This window comes from Carettochelys insculpta, chromosome 1 (genome assembly GCF_033958435.1).
Source record: "Carettochelys insculpta isolate YL-2023 chromosome 1, ASM3395843v1, whole genome shotgun sequence".
Taxonomy (NCBI): domain Eukaryota; kingdom Metazoa; phylum Chordata; order Testudines; family Carettochelyidae; genus Carettochelys; species Carettochelys insculpta.
Window position 1 is genome coordinate 42,880,078 of NC_134137.1, and position 25,989 is coordinate 42,906,066.

The 25,989-nt window shown below is 42.0% G+C and overlaps 1 protein-coding gene across 1 annotated transcript in view; it reads left to right on the forward strand.

The window, feature by feature from the left end:
• Window positions 1-25,989, forward strand: part of DDX10 (DEAD-box helicase 10) — a 359,790-nt gene that overhangs the window by 243,402 nt on the left and 90,399 nt on the right. Inside the window, exon 16 of the mRNA XM_074981972.1 lies at window positions 23,593-23,649. Coding sequence (XP_074838073.1) covers window positions 23,593-23,649 — 57 coding nt within the window. The remainder of the gene's footprint in view (window positions 1-23,592; window positions 23,650-25,989) is intronic.

Sequence of the window (25,989 nt, forward strand, 5' to 3'; positions counted from 1 at the left end):
ACAGATAATTGAAAGGGGAAGATTGTTATAAACCAGTGAATAAAATTAAATGAAATTTATCAAACAAATTATTCTGTTGTAGGTTTATTAAAATGTATTCAGCATCACATATATAATGCAAAGCTTTAATTACTGGGAGAGAGGTGAAAAATAAAATGTCTATTAAAATAGATCATCTTCGTATAATAATTTAGGCCATGAAGCACACTTTTAGTATCACATTTAGGTCCCATATCAACTGATTTTAAATACATAAATCCGGTGTATCATTAGGACAGCTTTAAGTCTCTCCTCACTTTCTATTTCAAAGATAATAAAAAGAAAAGGTTGGGAATTTTGTGTTGAAAAGTTAGTTTATTTTCCTACGCTCCAAATATGTATTTAAGCACATGTACATATTACTATTGAAGTGATGAGGACAGTGAACCACTGTATTACTAGTTTTCTTGTAGTAGCAGTTGTAGTGATGGTGGTGGTAGGTAGATTTATTCTTATGCCTAAAACCATACTTTGCTGTTAGTAATCTTGCATGATAAATAAGTACTCTGTGGGTCTTTCTGCTCCATGCAATATTTAGCAGAAAACTTATACAGAAGGCAAAAACTAAGCAAATGTTGCTGTTCATTTGTGATTTATTGAAAGTGTTCATTACCTCTGTATAAGATAAAAATCTAAGAATGAAAAGTTGCTGCATGATGCCAATTACAAAATATAGAGAATGAGCGCAAGGGAAACCAAACATTGACTAGAAGGGCTATCATATTAGGATTTCAGAGCTGCTCTTCAAAAATTGAATTGAATGTTGCAGTGTATTTTTCTGATATTGCAGAAGGATAAGAATAATCATGGGGAAAATTAAATATTGTGAGATAAAGGTGAGGTTCAAAGGACAATAAAGGCTTTAGAGGAGAAAATAATGTTGTATTTGTTTGTTAGTTACTATTTCCATATGCATATGGAAACTGAAGTTGACTAAGATAACCTCTACTACATGACTTGCTCGTGGGGATCAAGACCAGAAAGAACAAAACATACTACATAACATACTGAGCAAAGTTGCTAGTGCAGGTTGAACTGACCGGTGCTAGATGAGAGAATTTGCTCTAAGACAGGATGTCAGTATTGTACATTACCAAGACTTTCACTGCTTACTGGCTGTTAGAAGACATTTAGGGGTAAATTACAGCTAAATAACAGCACGGAACACTGAGAACCAGGACTGGTGGCTGTAAACAAACTTTATGGGACTGCAGGAAATTTAGCCACACCCATGATAAGTGGTTATCCAGATAACTAAAATCATGCTGGATTACAGATGTTGCCTGATTAGAGGGGTTCAGCCTGTAGTAACTTTTTAGGCAAATGTATGATTCATCCCAATTAGTGTACGGATTTTAACTGTGGAAGAACGGACTCTGGTGTATTTTAGAAAACTTGAAGTAAAATGCAGTTTGTTTGTTATGCCTGCAGCTTGGGTACAATGTGAAAGAACTATGGGAAGGTTAAAATGAGACCACTGTTGTGGGGAATATTTTAGAAGAATTATTTGTATAGTAATCACCTAAATAAATATACACTGCAATATCTGGGAAGTGCCGAGAATTTATTTTTTAAAGCTGCTAGTTCTAAGATAAGATAAAATAAAAATGCAAACAAACTGAGAAACATCACCATGACTTCGTCAGATACAGGTTTTAGTCCTGAAAATGATGTGTATTGAATCCAGAACAAGCAACAGAGGGTGGGAGGATTTAAGAGTCTGTATTTTAGAGAGCAGATGGGAGATTAAATTTAACTTTGAATAAGTGTGGATTACTACAATTGTATTAATACAACATGAAGCAAAATATATAACAAATAATAAAATTACCAAGGGTGGTGTACGTATTCCTTGTATGTGCAGTTTAACACATGCCAAAATTACATAGTTTTCCTGTTTTAAATTTTAGTTTTCTCACTACCACAAATCCGTCAACATCTCTGCCCTTTTCAGTACTTTTCTTCCATCACTGGCATCCCTCTGTGACCAGGTGTGGGGTATGGGGATTTTAATCCTATGGTCAGCTGGCATGTATTTTCTGATGCTCTATAGTTCCCTGCAGTGTCCCTAAGTTTCACTAGGCAGCATCAGTGCATATTGGTAATATGAATTCATGGGAGACCCCTAGTTAGTAGCATCCTTCCATCTATGTAGACTATGGAACGCACCCTTTGTAGTTCCGTTTGCAACATTGGCTGTGCCTGTGAAGACCCACACGAGAGTGACAGTCCTTGCTGCATCTGTTGCATGTGTAATGGGTGTCTGGCAGGTCCTTGCTGTGCTTTCTGTGGGCTCGCTTCTCCTTTGGCAGCTGTGTGATCCTCAACTCACCCTTCTGAAGGCCCTTGTATAGTTCCTGCCTCCATCTGCTGCGATCATCTGCCAGCTCCTCCCAGCTGTCTGGCTTGATGTCTACTTCCGTGAGGTCTCTCTTGCAAACATCTTTGTAGCGCAGCTGGAGGCATCCAGGAGGTCTTTTGCCAGAGGCTAGCTCGCCATACAGGATGTCTTTTGGGATCCTTCCATCATTCATCCTGTGGACGTGGCCAAGCTGTCGAAGCCGCCGCTGCCTGAGGAAGGTGTGCATAGTTGGGATTCCAGCTTGCTCAAGGACGGTAGTGTTGGACACTCTGTCCTTCCATGATATGCCAAGGATGCGCCTGAGGCAGCGTAAGTGGAAGACGTTCAGCCTCTTTTCCTGGCGGGCGTACAGGGTCCAAGTCTCGCTGCTGTAAAGGAGGGTGCTGAAGATGCAGGCTCTGTATAGTTGCATTTTGGTGTGAGTGTACAGCTTGTTGTTATTCCACACTCTCTCGCTGAGTCTGGACAGAGTTGTGGCTGCTTTACCGATCCTCCTATTTAGCTCAGTCTCCAAGGACAGGGTGTCAGTGATAGTGGACCCGAGGTAAATGAACTCGTGGATGACCGCTAATGTATAGTTGTCAATGCTGATTGATGGAGAATCCGCAACGTCCTGAGCAAGTACATTTGTCTTCTTTAGGCTGATGGAGAGCCCAAAGTCCTTGCATGCTTTGGAGAACCAATCCAGCAGCTTCTGAAGCTGGTCTTCTGCGTGTGACACAACAGCAGCGTCATCTGCGAACAGCATATCTCTGATGAGGACTTCCCACACCATAGATTAGCTTTCAGCCTTGCAAGATTAAACAGTTTCCCGTCAGATCTTGTGTGCAAAAAGATGCCCTCTGTTGAAGATCCAAAGGCGTGTTTAAGGAGGAGTGCGAAGAAGATCCCGAACAATGTCGGAGCAAGGACGCATCCTTGTTTGACGCCGCTCCTGATGCTGAAAGCATCCAATAACATGCCATCGTATAGGACGGTTCCTCTCATGTCTTCGTGGAGAGACTGAATCATCTTAAGTAACTGTGGTGGGCATCCTATCTGTGGAGCAGTTTGAACAGTCGATCCCTGCTGACCAAGTTGAAGGCCTTGGTTAGGTCAATGAAGGCAATATAGAGTGGCTTCCTCTGCTCCCTGCATTTCTCCTGCAGCTGCCTCAGAGAGAAGACCATGTCAACGGTAGAGCTCTCTGCGCAGAATCCGCACTGTGATTCAGGATACACCCTCTCAGCAATCTTCTGGAGTCTGCCGAGGATGACTCGAGCGAACAGTTTACCAGTGATGCTTAGGAGGGAGATTCTATGGTAATTGTTGCAGTTGCTTCTGTCTCCTTTGTTCTTATACAAGGTTATGATGTTAGCGTCGTGCATGTCCTGTGGAACCTCTCCCTCTCTCCAGCACAAGCACAGTAGCTCATGTAGGGGTTCCAGGAGAGTGTCTGTGGCACACTTGATTACCTCTGGTGGTATACCATCCTGACCTGGGGCCTTTCCTACTGCAGTGTTGTCGATGGCTTTCTTCAGTTCATCCACAGTTGGTTCCTGGTCCAGTTCGTCCATTACTGGTAGGAGTTCGACGGCATCGAGGGCTGAGTTGACCACAATGTTCTCGCGTGAGTACAGCGCGGACCAGCGCTCCATATGTTTGGCTTTGTCAGAGATGACTTCACCAGATTTGGATTTCAGAGGTGCCAACTTGTTCTGGGTGGGTCCTAATGCCTTCTTGGTGCTCTCGTACATCCCCCTGAGATTCCCAAAGTCAGCACTGGTCTGGATGCTGCTGCAGAGCTCGAGCCATGGGTTTGTCTGTTTATTTGGTGTTTGGAGTGCTGAGCTGTCTGTTTGTTTGTTTGAAAGGCCATGTGCTCAGGGAGACCCCTGGGAAACAGGATAAAGGGGGTAGGTGGGCTTGGCTGGTTTGAGTTGGAACTGGGAGTTGGAAGGCAGTTAGCCTGGGCTGGGAGAGAGAGAAAAGGAGGGCCAAGGCACTGGCTTGGGGGCCCTCTCCCCGAAATTGATTGGACTGACTGACTTTCTGGTTGTTGTACTGACACCCCTGTACTAGGCTGTGTCTCCGTCAACTAATAAACCTTCTATTCTACCTGCTGAGTGAGAGTCACTCATGACTGTAGATGAGCGGCAGGGCCTAGGGATCACCACACTCTGTGACATCCTCCTTTCTGTTGATTTAATAGTTCTTCTTCTGCTCTCCTTCATTCTTTTTGTTTGATTTTTTTTTCCTTCCTCTTCTCCAATTTTGTCTATTCCACCAATCTCCAGCTATGGCTACTGTCTCACTTGCTCCTATGTAGCTGAGCACCTTGGTAGAAAACTCAGATCCCATGCGAGCACCTTCCGTGCAAATGTTTCTACTTTTCCTTTAATTCAACCACATTTCTTGACCACAAATGTTAAGAACATAAGTATGGCCATAGTGGGTTCTACCATAGGTCCATCTAGCCCGGTATCCTGTCTTCAAGCAGTGGCCAATGCCACATATTCCCCGAGGCAGCAAACAGAACGGGTAATTACTGAGTGATACATCTCCTGTCATCCATTTCCAGCCTCTGTCAAACAAAGGCTAGGGACACCATTTATACCCATCCTAGCTAATAAGTATTGCTAGGCCTAACCTCCATGAAATTATATTCAGGTTTTTTTTGAACCCTGATAAAGTCCTGCTCTTCACAACCTCCTCTGGCAAGGAGTTCCACAGTTTGAGTGTGCATTGTATAAAGAAAAACTTTGTTTTGTTTGTTTTAAACCTGTTACCCATTAATTTAATTTGGGGACCCTTAGTTCTTATGTTATGTGAACAAGTAAATAATGAATAGTAACAGAGAGGGAGCTGTGCTAGTCTATACAATATCAAAACAAAAAGCAGCCAAGTAGCCCTTTAAAGATTAGCAAAATAATTTATTAGGTGAGCTTTCATGGGATAGACCCACTTCTTCGGATGGTTCATTATTCACTTTCTCAAATTGTTCTATTTCTCTTTCTTTTCTAAGTTTTGTATCTGTGATTCCCACTGGGTTTTCTTTAGCTGTGATCATGTGGCCTTCCTACTTTTCCTGTGTGCAGGATCTCACCAATTCCACCTCCCCCGCATCCCTCTGGGAGAAAATTGAGGCTGTCTGTCACAGTATTAAGTTGCTCACCTCTCAGCTGTCTCTTACAAGTGGTTTTTAAACCCATAATGTCTGACACTATCATTTTGTCTCCCTTACAGTATTGGACCTCTGATGGCTGTCTTTGTGTCCTACCACCAATTACAACTCAACACAGCAGAGTGTTTCTCCCTTCTCTTTGGGTGTTAATGATTCTGCTTTCCTCCCTGTCACGCAGTGTTACTGTTATTGGTGACTTCTTGCCCCTAACACAGACTGTTACTAAATCCTATCAGTTCTTCCTCTTGACATCTCTTTATGAGAAGATGACCCTAGCAGTTGTAACTCTTACCTTTGCCTTGGTCTCCTCCAGCCTTGATTACCACTTCCCTCTCTCGGCCTTTCAACTCAGTATATCCAAAATGCTGTCACTAAAATATCCCTCTTTAAATCCTTTCACCACCTTCCCCCTCACCATCTGCATCAAGTTTAACTTCCTTCTCATCACTTTCATGGAACTGCCATGCTCTTACCTGCTGTGACAAGTTCCTTGTCCACCCCGCAGGGGTTTTGTGCTTTCCGGTGGCTTCTTGTGTGCCACAGAGACTCACGGTGGCCCATTTGCTGCCTTGCGGCTTCCCAGAGGTCAGTGCCACCACTTACCAAACCTTTCTCATCATGGGTGAGTCCCAAAAGAGGGGAAAGCAAACCCCCTTCAGCAGGTCTTGGGCTGTTCCTGTCCTTCCAGTAGGGCAATCCTCCAGCTGAAAAGTTGGGGGAGCCCAGGCCCATGCATTTCTCTGGGCTCCAGCCCAGAGACCCTAGGAGAGAGTCAGTTGGTGGAGCTTCTGCCCCTGCCCCAATGCAGTGACCTTCCCCTGGGACCCTTCACCCACCACCTCCCTCTGGTACATTCCCCCTGTACCCTGCCAAGCTGCTGCACTCCTTTGGTTTCTCAAACCTCCAGCCTCGCTTCCTTGTGCACTTCTCAACTCCTTCCCTGCTTCTGCTTTGGGGGAAGCCTTTTATAGGGGGTCACGAGGCATTCCTTAGCAACAGGTGCCTGATTAGGCTTTGTTACCAGCTGATTCCTAATGAGCCCCAGCTGCTTATTCGGTCTGCCAGGCTGCATGTTCTGTGAGCCTAGGAGAGGAATAAAAAGGTATTTATCCAACTCCCAAAATATTCGCCTTCCATCAGGCTCTTGCCATATGTAGCCTGTGATCTGCCCCACCTGCCTACATCTTGGCCCTTGTTTCATAGAACAATAGAATCACAGGAAATGGAAGGGACCTCAGGAGGTCATCTAGTCCAGCCCCATGCTTCAAGCAGGGTCAAACCCATCTAAGTCACCCCAGCCTGGACCTTGTCAAGCCAGGACTTAAAAACCTCTAGGGATGGAGGATCCACCACCTCTCTAGGCAATGCATTCCAGTGCTTCAACAGCCTCCTGGTGAAGTAGTTTTTCCTAATATCCAAACTACTCCTCTCATTCTGTAACTTCAGACAATTACTCTTTGTTCTGCCATCTGTCACCACTGAGAACAGTTTCTCTCCATCAGTCTTTCCTCCTGCTCTCCTCCTGCTTCTTTTGCTGCCTGTTTCCTTCTCACATTTTTCCTTGTGTGCCTTCTTCCATGCTGACCCTCACAGTTGGTGCGGTTTTCCCTTTTATTGTGCATGTTGCCAGGCCTGCTAGCCGAGGAGAGGGAGCAAGGGGGACAATTTCCATGGGGCCCAGTGATTTAAAAGTGCCCATTGCTCTGGATGTCACCACCAATGCAACAGCAGTAGTGGCCAGATCCCCACATTGCTGCCAGAGCACCACCATGGTGGCTTTGAGGGCTGCTAGGATGCGGGGAGGGAGGGGGCATAGCATGACAGGCTCCAGATGGCGCTAACAACTGGCTGTCCCAGCTCCGCCCCTTCTAACTGAGGTTCCGCCCCTCCTGGGAGTTTGGAACTCCTCTCATGTTGCCTAGGGGTCTGGCAAGGCTGTTGGTTCCCCTGCAGCTTGTAACTTCTATTACAGCCTTCAGATCTCTCTTCAGAATGCATTACTTGCATTTCAACCTGTTAAAAGATAGCCACTGTAAAATTCATATGCTGCTTCTCATTCATACCAGCACACAGTGTTCTGTGTTTCATCTGAACTGTTTGTTGGATCAAAGCTAGATAACATGCTTCTTGGAGCAGGGACTATAATGACTTTTATCTTCAGAAAGCGAATTGGCACTTGACAAATAACAGTGACATGAGGAAGCAAAATTGGTCAAAGTTTGGGCATACATTTATCCCATTTATTTGCATGTAGCAAATGCACAGTTGTTTCTATGGCTGTATAGTTTGGTGTGTGTGTCTTTAAAATACTATAGTATACAGCTTATTAAATTCATGAGTATTTTTGGGGCTGCTGTGAATTTGTGTACTAGCTGAAAGTGTGAACAGTTCATTTACCTGTCTAATTTCACTTAGACCATTTTATTAATGTTCTTGACACAAAAAGTAAGATCATGAAGTTTGCCAATGATGCACAGTTGGGAAGCAACATGAATATAGGGAGGGACTGGAACATTATGTAGGAAGATCTGGATGACCTTGAACATTGGAGTAGGAGAAATGGGATGAAATTTCAATAGTAAAAAGTAATGCACTTAAGGTCTGATAAGAATTTCTGTTGCAAGCTGGATTCTCATCACTTGGAAGTGACAGAGACCTGGGAGTGTGGGGTGATCGCAGAATGACTGAGACATCAACGTCATTCAGCCATTGGGTGAAAAAAAAAAGCAAATGTGATCCTAGGATGCGTTAAGTGAAGCATTTCCAGTTGAGGTAGGGAAGTATTAATGCCATTTTATGAGGGGTACTGGTAAGACCTCATTTGGAATGCTGTAACAACAAGCAATCCTCTGGCACTTTAAAGACTAATAGATTTATTTGGGCATAAATTTTTATGGGTAAAAATCACTGTCACATGCATATCCCTTTGAGATTTGGAATGATGCATATAATTTGAGTTATCCACATTCAAGAAAGGTGAATTTAAACCGGAACAGGTACAGAGAAGAGCTACTAGGATAATCACAGGACTGGAGTCCCTATCTTGTGGGAAGAGATTGGAAGAGCTTGGTTTGCTGAGTTTCAGAAAAGGAATGTGGAGAGGGGGATATGACTGCTCTCCATAAATATGTTGGGAGAGGAGGTAAATTTCAGGGATGGAGAAGAGGTATTTAAGCTGAAGAATGGCATTGGCACCAGAACCTCATTCCCAGGCTCTACTCCCCCAACCCCCCGCAAACTTGCTTCCCATCACCAAGCTTTACCTCCCCCACCCCCCATCCCCAGGCTTAACCCCTCTCGGCCCCAAACCAGCTTCCAGGACTAACACATCCTGGAGCTGGCTGGGGAGCCTATCCTGGGTGGCCACCTGCACCCAAATGAAGGAAGACCAGTGTGGAGGTGTTCCCCTGGAAGCAGTGAGCTGAGCCACGCCCATAGGAGGGGAGTGGCTGCTCAGGTAGTGGGGGGAGTGAGGGGCTCTCTGCGGCTCCCTGCCTTGTCACTGCTGAAATAATGGAACTAAATTCAGTTGGTTTAATGGATGGATCCCTCCTGCTGGGTGGAACAGCAATATTGAGTGAAATGCAATGAGGTAAGGAAAGCAGTCAGAATAAGGTGAAATGGTTAGAGGAGCAGTGTGAAGATATAGAGAGGTATTATGGCAAGTGTAAGACTAGGGAAGTGTATAAGATAATCAGGAATATTAATGGGAAGGGCAGCTGAAGCAGATGGCGATCAAAAACAAAAATGGCGAGGTGCTCACAAACAAGAGAAGGTTGTGCAGCGATAAGCAAGATATTGCACCAATCTACACAAAGCACAGTTGGACGCGAGTGTCTCAGAGAGACTGATCGAAGAACTGAAAGATGGATCTCTGCCGAGCATCGAGAGAGAGAGAGACCAATATTTTGAAGGAGGAAGTAGAAAGAGCAGTTAAGTGACTACAGAACAAAAAGAGTCTTGGAAATTATGAGATCATAGGAGAGAGATGATCAAATACGGCAGAGAAACTATAATTTAGGAAAACACTGACTATATCATATAGCTTGGAAAGAAGGGAAGGCACCTAAGGCATGGACGAGATCCTTGCTAGTGATAATACACAAGAAAGGAAGTGCATTGGTGTGCAAAAACTGCAGAACGATTGCCCTAACAAGTCATCTAGGCAAGGTACTGATCATAGAATCATAGAACACTAGCACTGGAAGGGACTTAAAGGGTCATGGAGTCCAGTTCCCTGCCCTCTTGGCAGGACCAAACACCATCTAGACCATCCTGCTCTTAACTATTTCCAGCAATGGAGATTACACAACCTCCCTAGGTAACTTATTCCAGAGTGGAAGAATGGCTTCTCATGCGTTGCTCCCAACACTTTTGTTAATGCACCCCAGAATCATGTTTGCTTTGTTGGCAAAAGCATCACACTGTTGACTCATGTTTAGCTTGTGGTCCAGTATGACCCCTAAGTCCATATCCGCCATACTCCTCCTTAGACAGTCGCTTCCCATTCTGTAAGTATGAAGCTGATTGTTTCTTCCTATGTGGAGTACTTTGCATTTGTCCTTATTAAACTTCATCCTGTTTGCCTCAGACTTTTTCTCCAGTTTGTCCAGATCATTTTGAATTATGAGCATATCCTTCAAAGCAGTTGCAACCTCCTCACCACCTTGGTATCATCTGCAAACTTAATAAGCATACTCTCTTTGCCAGTATCTAAATCATTGATGAAGATATTGAATAGACCCGGTCCCAAAACAGATCCCTGTGGAATTCCACTTATTATGCCCTTCCAGCGTGACTGTGAACCATTAATAACTACTCTCTGAGAACAGTTATCCAGCCAGTTATGCACCCACACAATAGTGGCCCCATCAAAGTTGTATTTGCCTCATTTATTGATAAGAAGGTCATGCGAGACTGTGTCAAATGCCTTACTAAAGTCTAGGTATACCACATCCACCACCTCTCCCCTTATCCACAAGGCTTGTTATGATGGTGATGACACTGACAGAGAGACTGAGATCGCAGATGGAAGAACATCTAGCAGACAAGCAACCAGGATTCAGGAAAGATAGAATTACCATGCAGCAGATATTGGCACTAAGATTGATAGCAGAGAGAGCTCAACGAAAGAACAGGAACATCTACAGTTGCTTCATTGATTTTTCAGAAGGCATTTGACAGTATAGATCAGGAAGTGACCTGGGCATTGTTGGAGTGGTATGGAGCGGATAGCAGATTGATATGGTTGCTGAAATATATCAATGACAATGCGGAGGCAACAGTGAGAACATGCAAAGAGGTGGGAAGCTGGTTTAGAATGAGTCAAGGTACGAGATAAGGAGAGCTGATATCACTGAGTATCTTCATCACGCACCTAGAGAGAGAGATGGACAAGATCAAGGAAGTAGCAGGAATATCTGGGAACTGGCTGAGAATCAGTATCTGGAGCTTCACAGATGATATACTTATCATTGAAGAAGTTGAAGAGAAGCTAGCCAGAACAGTGCAGGTGCTAAACAAGGAAGGGAAGCGTTACAGACCGATTATGAATGAACATTGATAAAATGAAAACAATAGTATTTGGAGATAAGGAAGTAGAAAGGAAGATCAGTGTAGACAGGATCAAACTAGAGAATGTAGAGAAGTTCGCATATCTGGGAAACAACATAACATGATCTAGACTAAAAGAAGGAGATAGTGACTAGAATAGTGAAAGCAAGAGCGAGTTTGAAGGCGATGGATAAGATCTGGAAAAGCAAAGCAGTTAGCTTAGGAACAAAGTTGAGCATCTTGAAGACGTATTCAGTGCTACTTGAGTGCTTTTTGTTTTGATGTTGTACACGTGTGAGACATGGGCAATAACGAAAGATTCAAAGAGAAGGATGTTGGCATTTGAGAGGAGTTGTTATAGAAAGATCCTGAGAATGGGATGGATGCAGAAGGTTCCCACTGAGGAATTATATCAGAAGATATAGCTGAAAGAGAACCTACAGCAGAAGGTTATACAGTGCAATTTACAGCTATTTGGGCATATTTGCAGTATGAATGATGAACAAAAAAATCAAGACGCTGGTATTCGGCATAATGGACAGTTTGAAGGGGACAGGAAGCTCCACAGAGAACGGGTAGATGATACAGTAGAGTGGTGCGGAGCTAGTCTACAGAAACTAAACCACTCTGCACTGGTTAGGGAAATGTGGAAGGAAATAGTGAGGGAGGCATTGGACACAAATACGGGCGCTGAGCCCATGGTTGATGATGATGATCGTGATGATGAATATACATTGACAAAACCAGCCTTAATTCAGATTGATACCTCTCCTAAGGAAAGAACAATTGGAATAATAATTTGAAGATGGAAACTTGTAGGTTACGGCTGGGGTTTTCAGGGGATATAGGATGATTGGGTACATTGAGGGGAAAAAAGAATTAGAAAACGACATAAAATGTTTTATTACATACCCTTATTTCGAGAATAGTACATCGTTTTGGTGTCCTCAGATTATATTGGAAGGGAGATTGAAAATATCTAGTGACATTTTGTGGAACTTGCATATAATTGCAAAATCTAGAATTATTTAACCTTGAAAGGAGAAAAGTTAGTGGATTCAACTGAGCTATTTAAGCTTACGAAAGATGTTGTAAAACATAGCTTGATGCTTACTTTTTTTACAGTTTATCCTAATATCAGAAAGATTCTCTCTAAATTAATGAAGAGTGTATTTAAAATAAAGAGAAGTAAATGTTTCACTCAGCTTGTGCTCAGTCACAGCTGCAGGTCAGAGTCAGAGGCCTCAGCTGGATGTTATAGTCATGCTTTGCTTCACCTGTGAGAGTAATCTAATTGATTTCAAAACAAAAAGCAGTCAAGTAGCACTTTAAAGACTAGCAAAATAGTTTGTTAGGTGAGCTTTCGTGGGACAGACCCACTTCTTCAGCCAGGCTAATAACCTGTTTTGCTAGTCTTTAAAGTGCTACTTGACTGCTTTTTGTTTTGATAGTGTATAGACTAGCACGGCTTACTCTCTGTTACTAAGTGATTTCAGTTTGAGTGTACACTTGTGATTTGCTGAAATGGGACCTCAAACCCTATTGCTCAAGAGGTATGCCACTTGAAAAGTGAATCAGAGAAGGAATGAGGGCAAGAATGATCTGATAGGATAGGAATTAGGAAGAAGAATCTAGTTTAACTGGAAAGAGGTAGGTAGAGTGAGGTAAAAGAGGAAATGTTTCCCAAAATTAATGCAGTGTCATTTTTCTATATGGGAAGAACTTAATTTTATTCCCTGTAATCTCTTCTCCCACTTATATTGGTGTATATTTCCTATTTGTAATTTTTGACAGACCCCATATATGATATGTTATCTGTGGTATTAAATTACGTGTGTGAAGTATAGTATGTCTTCAAAGAAATGACTGTGTCAGGAGCCTAGAGGGCTGCCTAAATCCAAGTACCCACTATGGGTTTGACGACATGATAAATGTCCCAGCCTGTTGCAGTCATTTTGTGTGAATTAGAGTATAGCTATAAAGTATAGAGGTGTGAGGATTTTTGTTTGGAAGGAGCTATTTGCTGTTCTGCTTGCCTAAGTGGTGATTTTCTCTAAAAAGAGTTATGTTAACAACTAAAGATAATGCTGTTTGTCTACTCTTCCCATTCCCCCGTGGCCTATTTTTAGTAGGGTCTCCCCTGGCATCTGCTTTTTTGGGTTCAGTTTTGCTTTTGGGGTTAGTTATGAATGCAAATACTATAGTTTATGGTAGCGCTCTTAACAACTTGATCTGCAAGCATCATCAGGTCAATTTGCAGTCATAACACCAGTGTTCCCTGAAAGCTGTGTGTTTGTGTGGCCACTTAGGAGAGAGTCCAATGCCAGTCAGCTGATTACCATGGCACCCGCAGCTAGGTTTGTGTCTCTCCTGGTGGTGCACATTCGCACATGCCTCAGTAGGCATAACCACATTTATTGTGCATGTGGATGGAAAAGAATAGAAGGATCATTCACACCCCGAACTGATTGCTGGACACAAAATTACACCTGTAAAAATGGATGTACTTTTCAGAATGAGGCTCTTGCGCACACACAAGGGGAAAATCTTTCTTTTAAAAAATGAGGACTGATTACTCAGTGAACCTATTTATGTGCTTCACTCTTTGTCATAGGCTTCAGGGTTTTTTTAAATATACCTGAGTCAACTAAGTCAATTTTAGCATTTGGTTAGACAGCTTAAATTTGTTTTGATGATCTTTTGAGTGCATACGATTTCCCGAGACCCATAATAAACCTAATATTTAAAACAAAACTTAAATACAGGTTGAACCTCTCTAATTCAGAACTCTCTTGTCTAGCCACATCCATAATCTGCCATGATTTTAGTTAGCTAGGTGACCACTTATCATGGGTGTGGTCAAGTTTCCCGTGGTCCCATAAAGCTTGTTTACAGACACCAGTCCTGGCTCTCAGTGTTCTGTGCTGTTATTTATCTGTAATTTACTCCTAAATGTCTTCAAAGAGCTCAGTAAGCAGTGAAAGAGTTGGTAATATGCTAGGTAATATTGATCTCCCAGGGTTCAGTAAAGTCTCTTGTTCAGCACTGGTCAGTTCCCAAGGATGCTGGATAAGAACGGTTCAACCTGCAGGTTATGTAAACAAATTGACCGCTGAAGTGGTATATTCTTAATCTGTTAAGACTGCACTCAGACAGATATGGTGTTCTTGTTGACAGAAATAAGTGGTTTCTAGCTTTCCTGTTACTTCTGCAATCATTATGGCGAGTTCTCTGAAATCATCCACTCAATGTACAGCAACATTAAAAAAACCCAAAGCAAAGAAACAAACACAGACAAACAAAAAGCAAACAGTGTTGGGGCTCATTAAGAAAGGGGTAGAGAATAAAACAGAGAATATCTTATTGCCACTATTTAAATCCATGGTACAACCACATCTTGAATACTGCATGTGGATGTGGTTGCCTCACCTCAGAGAAGATATCTTGGCATTGGAAAATTTTCAGAAAAAGGAAGCAAAAATGAATAAGGGTGTGCCATACGAGAAGGCATTAATAATTGTGACTTTTCAACTTGGAAAAGAGGAGACTAAGTGGGAATATGATAGATGTCTGTAAAATCATGATTGGTGTGGAGAAAGTAAATTAAGAAGTGTTATTTACTCCTTCCCATAACGTAAGAGCTAGGGGTCACCACATGAAATTAACAGGTATAAGGTTTAAAACAAAATGAAGTCCTTCACACAGCATACCGTCAACCTGTGGATCTCCTTGCTGGTGAATGTTGTGAAAGACAAAATTGTAATAGGGTTCAAAAAAAGAGCTAGATTTATGGGGAACAGGTCCATCAATGGCTATTATCCACGATGTTTGTCAGAAGCAGGGAATTGGTGGCTGGGGATGGACCACTTGATGATTACCTGTTTTGTTCCTTCTCTTGGGGACACCTGGCATTGATAACCGTCAGGAGACATGGTTACGTGGACCTTTGCTCTGACCATTCTTATATTCCAAGGCCACAGTGGGTGGGTGCCATTTCCATTTCACAGTAGTTTGGTCCCTCTCTGCCCTGAGGGTGTTCACAAAACACATGGCCTCTTTTCTGAGATGTTTAGAGGTTCATGTCTATCCTTATTTTGACAATTGGCTTATCAAGGACAGGTGCAGATGTACCTCAGTCTGCTGTGATCTGGGCCTCTTGATAAATTAAAGGAAATAGACCTAAGTGTAGACTTAGCCCTACTTAGTGTTACGGTGTTCTATGCATATATATATATATGCATCTATTCATAGTTATAAGCTATATTTGTATATCCTAATGACCCCCAAGTTCAGAATATTACAGGTTTTCTTAAAAGGCCTTACTTGATACCTATTTATGCCCAAAGGCAATCAAAGAATCATAGAATACTAGGACTGGAAGGGACCTTGAGAGGCCATCGAGTCCAGTCCCCTGCCCCAATGGCAGGACCAAGTACTGTCTACACCATCCCTGATAAATATCTATCTAACCTGTTCTTAAATATTGCCAGCAATGGTGATTCCACAACCTCCCTTGGCAATTTATTCCACTGTTTGACCACCCTGACAGTTAGGAACATTTTCCTAATGTCCAAACTAAACCTTCCTTGCTGCAGTTTAAGTCCATTGCCTCTTGTTCTATCCTCAGAGGCCAAAAAGAATGAGTTTTCTCCCTCCTCCTTATGACACCCTATTAGATACCTGAAGACTGCTATCATGTCGCCCCTCAATCTGCTCTTTTCCAAACTAAACAAACCCAATTCTTTCAGCCTTTCTCCATAGGTCACATTCTGTAGACCTTTAATCATTCTTGTCGCTCTTTTCTGGACCCTCTCTAATTTCTCTACATCTTTCTTGAACTGCAGTGCCCAGAACTGAACACAATACTCCACCTGAGGCCTAACCAGCTCAGAGTGGAGCGGAAGAATGACTTCTCGTGTCTTGTTCGCAACACTCCTGTTAATGCATCCCAGAGTCATGTTTGCTTTTTTTGCATCAGCTAAATATGTTGACTCATATTTAGCTTGTGATCCACTATAACCCTTAGATCCCTTTCTGCCGTAGTCATTCCTAGACAGTGTCTCCCCATTCTCTATGTGTGAAACTGATTGTTCCTTCCCAAGTGGAGCACTTTGCATTTGTCCTTATTAAACTTCATGCTGTTTACCTCAGACCATTTCTCCAATTTATCCAGGTCATTTTGAATTATGACCCTATCTTCCAAAGCAGTTGCAGCCCCTCCCAGGTTGATATCATCTGCAAATTTAATAAGTGTACTTTCTGTGCCAATATCTAAATAAAAACAAAAAGCAGTCAAGTAGCACTTTAAAGACTAGCAAAATGGTTTATTAGGTGAGCTTTCATGGGACAGACCCACTTCTTCAGACCATAGCCATCTGGCTATGATCTGAAGAAGTGGGTCTGTCCCACGAAAGCTCACCTAATAAACCATTTTGCTAGTCTTTAAAGTGCTACGTGACTGCGTTTTGTTTTGATAGTGTATAGACTAGCACGGCTTCCTCTTTGTTAATATCTAAATAGTTGATGAAGATATTGAACAGAACCTGTCCTAAAACAGATGCCTGCGGAACCCCACTTGTTATACTCTTCTAGCAGGATTGAGAACCATTAAGAACTACTCTCTGGGTATGGTTATCCAGCCAGTTATGCACCCACCTTATAGTAGCCTCATCTACATTGTATTTGCCATGTGTACAACCAATTGATTCAATACTTATTCTTTGTAGTTCACTCCCACCCCCACCACCCTGTTTGCTGTTAGCAATGTCTGCACCCTGATGGTCATACTGGCTTCCTGTTGCCTTCTCCAAGTCCTTTGGTTCTGCGGCCTGCACTCTACCTGCCAGATTCTACGCAGGTTATTCCTGTACATATGTCACGTGTTGGTCACTGCCATGTGGACCCTGCTGCCACATGCTAACAGTTATCCAGTGGGCTTTATCTACCCCACTGCGACACGGGAATATATTAAGCTGCACTAGGAAACTTTAATATTCATCGACAGGACACAGTCACTTAATATAGAACAAATTAGTTCAGGTTAGATTTGTACCCCTGCTTGCTGGTCACTTAGTGTTTGTATAAGCCCCTCATCTGGAAGAAGGGTTTACCCTGTACAGGGTGTGCAGTTGGATACAAATGGAGAAGCCAGAGAGGCACTTCTTCTACGGCCACTATCGGGGAGAAAACCTTTTAATCTGTGGGGCTCTGCAGCTTTAACTAACAACACCATGCCGCTGTTTTATGAAATTATGACATACAGATATTGACAATAAAAACGAATGCTGTTCTCAATAACAGGGTCTGCCTTTATGCTTTATCCGTGGAAATTTGCAATATTAGGGAAATGTAGAGCTGTATCAGATAAACCAGTTGGTAGTCCAAGAGTCTATGTAATGAAGTATTCATACCTTGAAACATAATCTTCTGTTTTCCTGCTACTAGTAAATTTGATTTTCATTGCTGAATTATATGCTATTCTTTCAAATAATGATTTAGAGCATGATATAAGCTTGCATTCTTATTATGTATTATGCAAATACATACTGCAAGAAAAGCCTAAGTCTTCTGCTGCTTGTAGAAAATTGTAGAAATTAAAGCATCAGCGATCTTAATGATTCATGAATCCCTACAGATACAGGCTTATCTGTAAAATGAGAATTATCTGGCATGGACTAAATTTGATTATCACTGGCTAAATCTACATTTGTTTGGTCGCCTTTTCTAGCTATCTCACAATATAATGTCCACATCTATTCGCTTCCTTTCATTCTGCTTTTCTAGCAGAATGTAATTTAAATGAAAGGAAGAAAGGTCTTATAGGTTAAAACACCACACTGTGAATTAGAAGTTCTGGATTCTATTTTCTGGTTCCCGCCATAGAATTCCTTTGTCATAGTAGACTAGTAATTTCATTTCTGTCTGTCTGCCCTGATGTATAGTAGAGGTATTGTTTAATTTCTCCCACCCATTGTCTTGTCATTTAGAGTAACTCTTTCCAGAAGAGACTTTCTTGCTCTGTGCCAAGAAAAATGGTCCTCAGTCTCAGCTATGTCCCTGATTCACTACACTGTACTGCTCTTTAGGACAGCGTACCTGATTTCCATAGAATTTATGTAGATGTTTAAGCATGCGGTTAAGCACTGTCCTGAATAAGGATTCATTCCTAAATTGGGGACTAAATTAATAGTCTTTTTCCATTTACTTTCCTCCTTTGTCTAAGATGAACTGATTTCTTTCCTTTCTCCACAAAGTAAAATTACATTTCCAATTCTTGTTACAGTTCTGATGGCAGCAGTTCTCTGATACAAAGCTTCCCCTCTAGTGTTGCATGCTATTGCTTGTGTTCTGTTCCTTCAGAGCTCTAATTCGACTCCTCCTAACAATTGTTGCTATCCTTTCACTGCTTCACTGTTGCTAATAAACTATCTTATGTACTATTTTCTCATCTGTCCTCCTCTCTACTGTATTATCTCAGTCTTGTGCCTTCAGACCTTTTTCTGCATTATACAGCTGTAGCTCCCTGGAATATGAACTACTACTTTCATTTAACCCTGTTCCTGGAGCCAATGTTGAGCCACCGTCTCTGCCATACACAGTAGAAATTTCCCCTGATGAACTTTTGGTACTGTTCATTTTCATAACACTTCTATCCTGCCGTGGAATGTCAGCCATCTCACTTTCCCAACTCACTGATAATCACACAAACTTCTCTTCCATCTTCTTTTCAAAGTAACATTTTAAAGAGAGCAGGTAGTTTCATCATAAAACTGAGAAAGTGATGCTGATTCAGGTGACATGCCAGAGCCATAACTAAATACTTTGGAAATCAGACTGGAAAATTGGAAAATGTAATGCATGCTGAGTGAAAAGTTCTGCTTATGAAAAATACTGACATCAAGAAGAGCCACAGAGATGGGTTGCTAGAAAAGCAAGAAATGGCATATACTGCAGCAGAACTACTGGGGAATGGGAAAAGGTTAGAAAATCTGCTCTGCTCCCTCTGGGTAAGCTCAGAATTCAGTTATTCATGTTTGTTCTTGTGGTTTCCTCCTTTCTTCACCAAAGGCTATATCCTTATAGGGCTTTCTGCATATAATGAAGAAGTTGGTTGATTTTTATGAGTCAATAATTCAGATGATTGCAAAATTTAAAATTTTGGCAAGTTTATATTTGAAGGGGGATATATTTTCTGTTTGTATTTCATATTGCACAGAATTTGGGAGAAGCCAATACTTTTTTTTTATAAATAGCACTATACATGTCAATTATTAGGGTATTTAGGCTGTGGCCACACTTGGCCAAACCTTCAAAATGGTCATGCTAATGGCCAAATCAAAGGATACTAATGAGGTCCTGAACTGAATATTCAGCGCCTCATTAGCATTCGCGTGCTCCCAGCTGCCGTTCTTCGAAAGCACCGCTTTTGAACGCATGCAACTTGACGTGGCTACATGGGGGTCCTTTTCGAAAGGACCCTGCACGTTTCAAAATCCCCTTATTCCCCTCAGCTCAGAGGAATAAGGGAATTTTGAAAAGTGGAGGGGTCCCTTCAAAAAGGACCCCTGTGTAGCCGCACCAAGCCGCGCGCGTTCGAAAGCAGCACTTTCGAAGCGCTGCAGCCGGAAGTGTGCGATTGTAATGAGGCGCTGAATAGTCAGTTCAGCACCTCATTAGGATTCTTCTATTTGGCCATTAGCATGGCCATTTCAAAAGTTTGGCCAAGTGTGGCCGCAGCCTTAGAATCATGATTTCTGCTACAGATTGAACCTCTGCAGTCTGGCACCTTTGGGACCTGACTGGTGCCAAACGAGAGAATTTGCTGAGTCTTGGGAGGTCAGTATTGTCTAGCAGCATTACCAGCACTTCCACTGAACACTAGGTTCTTCGAAGACATTTAGGGGTAAATTAGAGCAATATAACAGCACAGAACACTGAGAACCAGGACTTGTGGCTGTAGACAGACTTTATGGGACTGCAGGAAACTTAGCCACATCCCTGGTAAGTGGACATCCAGCTAACTAAAATCGTGCCAGACAATGGATGTTGCCGGACCAGGCAGTGCCAGATTAGAAAGGCTCAACCTTTATGATGTTATAATTCTCATTGGTGTCAGTCAGTGTCCCATTTAAAAACTGCTCCCTGAATTAGCTATTTGCAAAAGGACACACACACCCCGCCCACTCTCTGCACACACTTACCTTGAATAAAACTCCTTCTCCTGGTCATCTTGCTCATCTGTGAATGTAGAGAACCTCCTCAATAATTGCCTTGCCCTCTGCATCCCTCCAATAGTAAAACGAGTTCTCCAGTTACCATGCATCCTACTGTCCAAGTCTCCGTAGAAGAAAATTAATATAAGTTGACTGACTCTAGTCTGGCACCCTTTTGGAACCTGACTGGTGCTGAATGAGAGAATTTGCTGGGCCAAAGGAGGTCAGTATTTTCGAGCCCCATCACCAACACTTCCACTGCCTACTTTAGGGTTAATTACAGCTAAATAACACAACAGAGCATTGAGAGCCAGTAATGGTGGCTATAAACAAACTTTATGGGACCACAGGAAACTTGGCCACACCCATGGTAAGTGAACATCTGGCTAACTAAAAGCATGCCAGACCAAGGATGTTGCTGGACAAGAAAGTGCCAGATGGAGAGGTTCAACCTGTAGTAACAAATTTAAAATCTCTTGAGTTCAGGAAAGAGTCCCACTTCTTAAAACTGTTAAATTTCATTTTTTTTTCTTTCTATGACATGCATGCCATAAACAGAATACATGATGGATTTCTTTGATAAGGGTAAAACAGGATGAGACAGGTAATGATAGGCCTGTCAGTGTAACCTGGATTCTGAGCAAGTCAATAGAATGTCTTGATAGGAAACTGAATTAATAAAGAATTAAAGGAGGGTGGTATAATGTATGCAAATCAATATGGGTTTATGGAAAATTAATTCCATCAAACTAATATGGTTGTTTTCAATGATGTTGCAAGTTTGGTCAGTAAAGGTAATAATGTTGATGTAATTTATTTGCACTTTTGTAAGAGGATTGAGTTGGTACCACATGATGTTAGTATGAAACCTGAAAGATATAAAGTTTTCATTGCACATGTTAAATGGATTGAAAGTTGGCTAACTGATGGGTCTCAAAATTTCATTGTTAAAGGGGAATCACAATCAAATAGATGTGTGTATGTATTCCAGTGGGGTACTGTCTGAAAACTAAGTATGGCTGCTTCTACACTCTCACTATCCTGTCGGAGGTGACATCATAATGAAGCAATTTGAAGCGGGCTAATAAGGCGCTAACATGTATATTCAGTGCCTCATTGCCATAATGGCAACCACGTGAATTTTGAAGTGCAGACTTTGAATTGCAGACTGACAGCGTAGATGAGGGAAGCTTCGAAATAAGTGCCCCTCTTCGATATTCCTTTACTCCAATCTAGTCTTATGGGAGTAAGGGAATGTTGAAGTGGGGTACTTATTTCGAAGCTGCCTTATCTACACTGTCAGTCTGCAATTTGAAATCTGCACTTCAAAATTCATGTGGCTGCCATCATGCTAATGAGGCACTGAATATGCACGTTAGCGCCTCATTAGCCTTCTTTGAATTGCCTCATTACTGTTCCACCATCGACGGGCGGGGGCGAGCGTAGAAGCAGCCTCTGTTTTAAAGCGGCCAAATTTAAAAGTATGCATCTGGGAATGAGGAATGTAGGCCATACTTACATCATGGGTGGCTCTTCCCCTGGGAAGCAGCAAGTGTTCTTGGTGAATTCTCAAAGATGATAATGGTTCTGAGATTCCTTTAGCTACGTTTAGGAAAGAAAAATCAAATGCACAACTGCAAAATGGGGAATAACTGGCTCAGAGGTAGTACTGCTGAAATGTGTCTGAGGTTTTATAGTGGATCACAAATTGAATACGAGTCACTGCGTGCTACAGCAACGAAGGGTCCTGCGGCACCTTATAGACTAACGGAAAAGTTTTGAGCATGAGCTTTCGTGAGCACAGACTCACTTCATCAGATGCATCTGATGAAGTGAGTCTGTGCTCACGAAAGCTCATGCTCAGAACTTTTCTGTTAGTCTATAAGGTGCCGCAGGACCCTTCGTTGCTGTTACAGATCCAGACTAAAACGGCTACCCCTCCAATATTTGACACCATGTGTGCTACAGAAGTTGTGAGGAAAAAGCTAATATTTTTAAGAGACTTGTGCTTTTTTCATCACTGCTGAGGCCTTGGCTGAAGTATTGTGTCCAGTTCTCTGCAGCAAACTTCCAGAAAGAGGTGGACAAACTCAGGCAAGTACAGAGAAGAGTAACAAAAATAATAGCTTAGAAAATCTGGTGTATGAAGAAAGATTTTTTTAAAAATGACTGGTTAGTTTTGAGGGAGAGGGTGTCGATCTGGAGCTGGGGTGAGTTTGGTAAATCTTCAATCATGTTAAGGATAGTTATAAAGAGGGTGATAATCAGTTATTCTCTGTCCACTGAAAATAGGGCAAGTAGAAATGGGCTTAATCCCCAGTACAGGCAATTGAGGCATTATGGAAAGCATCTGGACATGGTAGAACAGATTACAAGAAGCACTTGTAAATTGAGATTACGTGGGAGGTCAGTGTGGAAAGCATAAATATGAAACTTGACAAGACCACGTTAGTGTTTTAAATGCAGTAACCTCTTAAAATACTATCAGAATGCTTAAATGCATCATTCCTTAAAAACTGAATTGACCTTGTCAGCTCTGGCCCTCCGCTTTACTGAGACTCCCTCTTTAAATCCTCCTCTGAAACCCCCTCACTCAATCATCTGACGAAGTGGGTCTTTGCCCATGAAAGCTTATGTTCCAAAATATCTGTTAGTCTTTAAGGTGCCACAGGACTTCTTGTTGTCCTTAAAAATGGTGTGTCTCAACTTTTTCCAGACTATCATACCTCTTTCAGGAGTTCGGGCTATGTTTCATCACACTTGAAAAGTATTTGTTTACAAAACTGGATGTAACAAATGTCACAGCACACTGTTACTGAAAAATTGATTTTCTCGTTTTTGCCATGGCATTTAAATATTATGCTTGAAATGCAAGTATGTAGAGCTGTACGAACAAGCTGTGTGAAATTTGACTTTGTACTGACTTCACCAGTACTTTTTTGAGTAGCCTGTTGTAAAGCTAGGTAAGTATCTAGTAGAGTTGAAACACCTCTTTGAACAGCTGCCTTAAAAGATTAATGTTGTCTATGTTGTGTTTCAGGGGATGAGTAGGGTTTTAATCTGCACTGTATTTAATCCTCGATGCTAGGACAAAGATGGATGAACAGTACCTCTGTCATACATATATTCATTGTTTTTATTCAACTGATACACAGGAGGAATAAGTTAAATGGGGTAGTTCTACTTTTTAAATTATTTTCCTCTTTTGATGTGAAGTGGGAGTATGACTTTAAAATTATAATAGGCCTTGTTATTTCTCACAGGAGAAAAGGCTAAGAGAAAAGGAAGCAAGGAGAGAAGCCAGGAGGAAAAACGAGAAGGTAAGGGTTTTTTGTTATTTTGCCAGACCAATGATTATAGTCCTGAAACTGGAATTTATATAACTGCTCTTTTTTTCTCATTAAACAGTTGCTTTATTTGATTATTTTGACAGGGTTTACCTAGTACAGTAACAGTATAAAGAATTTCTCTGTTTGCTTTTCATTTTCCTCCCCATAGTCTCACTTTGTTTTGGTGTTACAGGTGGTAACGCTTGTTGCCCACTGAAGCACAAGTTACTTGTTTTTATGTTGTCCTTTTCTGGTTTTCTCTCTCTGCAGTTTTATTCTATGCCCAGAGCATTTTCTGGGAGAGGCACTGACTTTATTCTATATATAAAGCCAGTTACGGTTTTTAAGACTGACTATCGTGTCATCTGATTACCATGTGCTTGTGTATGCTTATGGTTCTGCATGCAAAATGGCAGCCTGTAAGATTTACACTGAAATTTCTTTTGGCTTTTATATTACAATATTCAGGGAGAATTTGTGTATTTAAACTGAAGATTTTGACATGCAACCCCCCTGAAGTACTTATGAACATATTGTAGCTGTACAGTTACAATTTTGTATTTGCAGATTAGCATGAAGCTTGTGCTGACCTGAGAAAATTCAGTTGCAATGATTTTCCAGAATACAGCCCACTAATGTGTGTCGTTTCTCATACTGTATCTCATTACGCTATGCCTGAATAGTCATGATTTGTTCTTGGCAGTTAGCACAGATCAGACTCCCTTGACTAACCTCATAATGTTCTCTGTCAGATTTTTTCCATGCTGGCTATGGCACTTGGAGTGCAAGTCAGAGATGATAACTTATGTTGTAGTTCTGAAGTGGGAAGTAATTACTCTACAGCATAAGGTGAAAAGTCTGGTTATGCTGGGTGTTGAGTATCACTCCATCTTCAAAGACACCTTAAAAAGAGACCTCGTTGCATCGTGGATTTCTCAATCAGACAGGCTTTTTTTGTATACAATTAAAAATATAAATTGGTATATTTTCTGTGTAAATGTGGAAGGCTGGTAGGGAAATTGCAGAATCAAAACTTAGCGAAATGTAAATATGTGAATAAAGTATTTATCCTATTCAAGATATTTAACGCTTAGGAACAGTGTATTGCTTTTTTACCTCTGCACCTTTTTAGGGAATAAAAAGCAAATCCATGATGATTCAAAAGATGAAAAAATTAGGGTCTAGATGTCCAAAGGAATCCGCTTATGCAGCTGTTTCTCTTTTCCTGGGTCTTCATATTGTTTTCTCCTTATTTTATTAACACTGATTCAGTGAAAACTGATATCTGGTTAAAGAGCATTTCTACCCTCTGAGTTATTTAGGGAGAGCAGTGGATATTTATGGCACTGTACAATTTCAATTAAATATCAATCCCTGCTCTGAAGACCTTACAGGATAAAAGTGGTGTAAGTAAGGTTATACCGGGGTGGCCAACCTGTGGCCTGTGGGCCAAAATCTGGCTCTCCGAGCCTTTTTGCCCAGCCCACGGAGCCAGCAGTGGCGCCATTTTGATAGCCGCCTGTGGGGCGCATGGTTGGCAACCTGCAGCTCCAGAGCTGCATGTGACTCTTTAAGGAGCCATTTGCGGTTCTGGATGCTGGCACCACTAACTCTTTCTCTGGCTCCCGGCTTTGTCGTGTTTAAATAATGGAACTCAATTTAGTTGGTTTAGTGGCTGGCAGGGCGTCAGGAGGGATTTGGCTGTTAAACCAGTTAAATCTAGTCCCCTTTCAGTTCAGGGCAGGGAGCCGCCTACATTGCACATGGGGGAAGGGAGTAGGAGGGCTGAGGGAAGCCATGCTGAGGAGGTGGTGGCGGCCCGGCAAAGGTGCAGTGAGGGGCAGCAGTGGCAGTGTGAGACAGTTTGAGGCTGAGAGAGGTTAAACTGGGTAGGGGGGCAGTTTTAAATACTTGTGTTACTTTTTTATAATATGAATGTTAATTGAACAGTGATGCTTGAAAAATGTGCATGTGGAGAAAATTAGATCCACATGTTATTGCAAAGTGACTTGTTTGATATTTTATGCAATTAAGCGTGGGGGTGGGGGGCAGCTGGAGGCTGAGAGGGGTTAAGCCTGGGGGTGCAGTGGGAGGGCAGTTTGGGACTATTTTGTGTTTGGCCCTGAGAAGGTGTAAAAAATTGCCATGTGGCCCCCAGTGAAAAAATGTTGGCTACCTCGGGTTATACCATCTTTCTCTTAGATTTGTGTTGCGTTTATATCTTGAATGCTGTACAGCATTTTCGCCAGTCTGTTTCTCCTGCATGTGTAAAAGAATTTAGTGCTACCAGTACTTCTGGGAGGTCGTAGAGGGAAGCTTCTTGTTGAAACT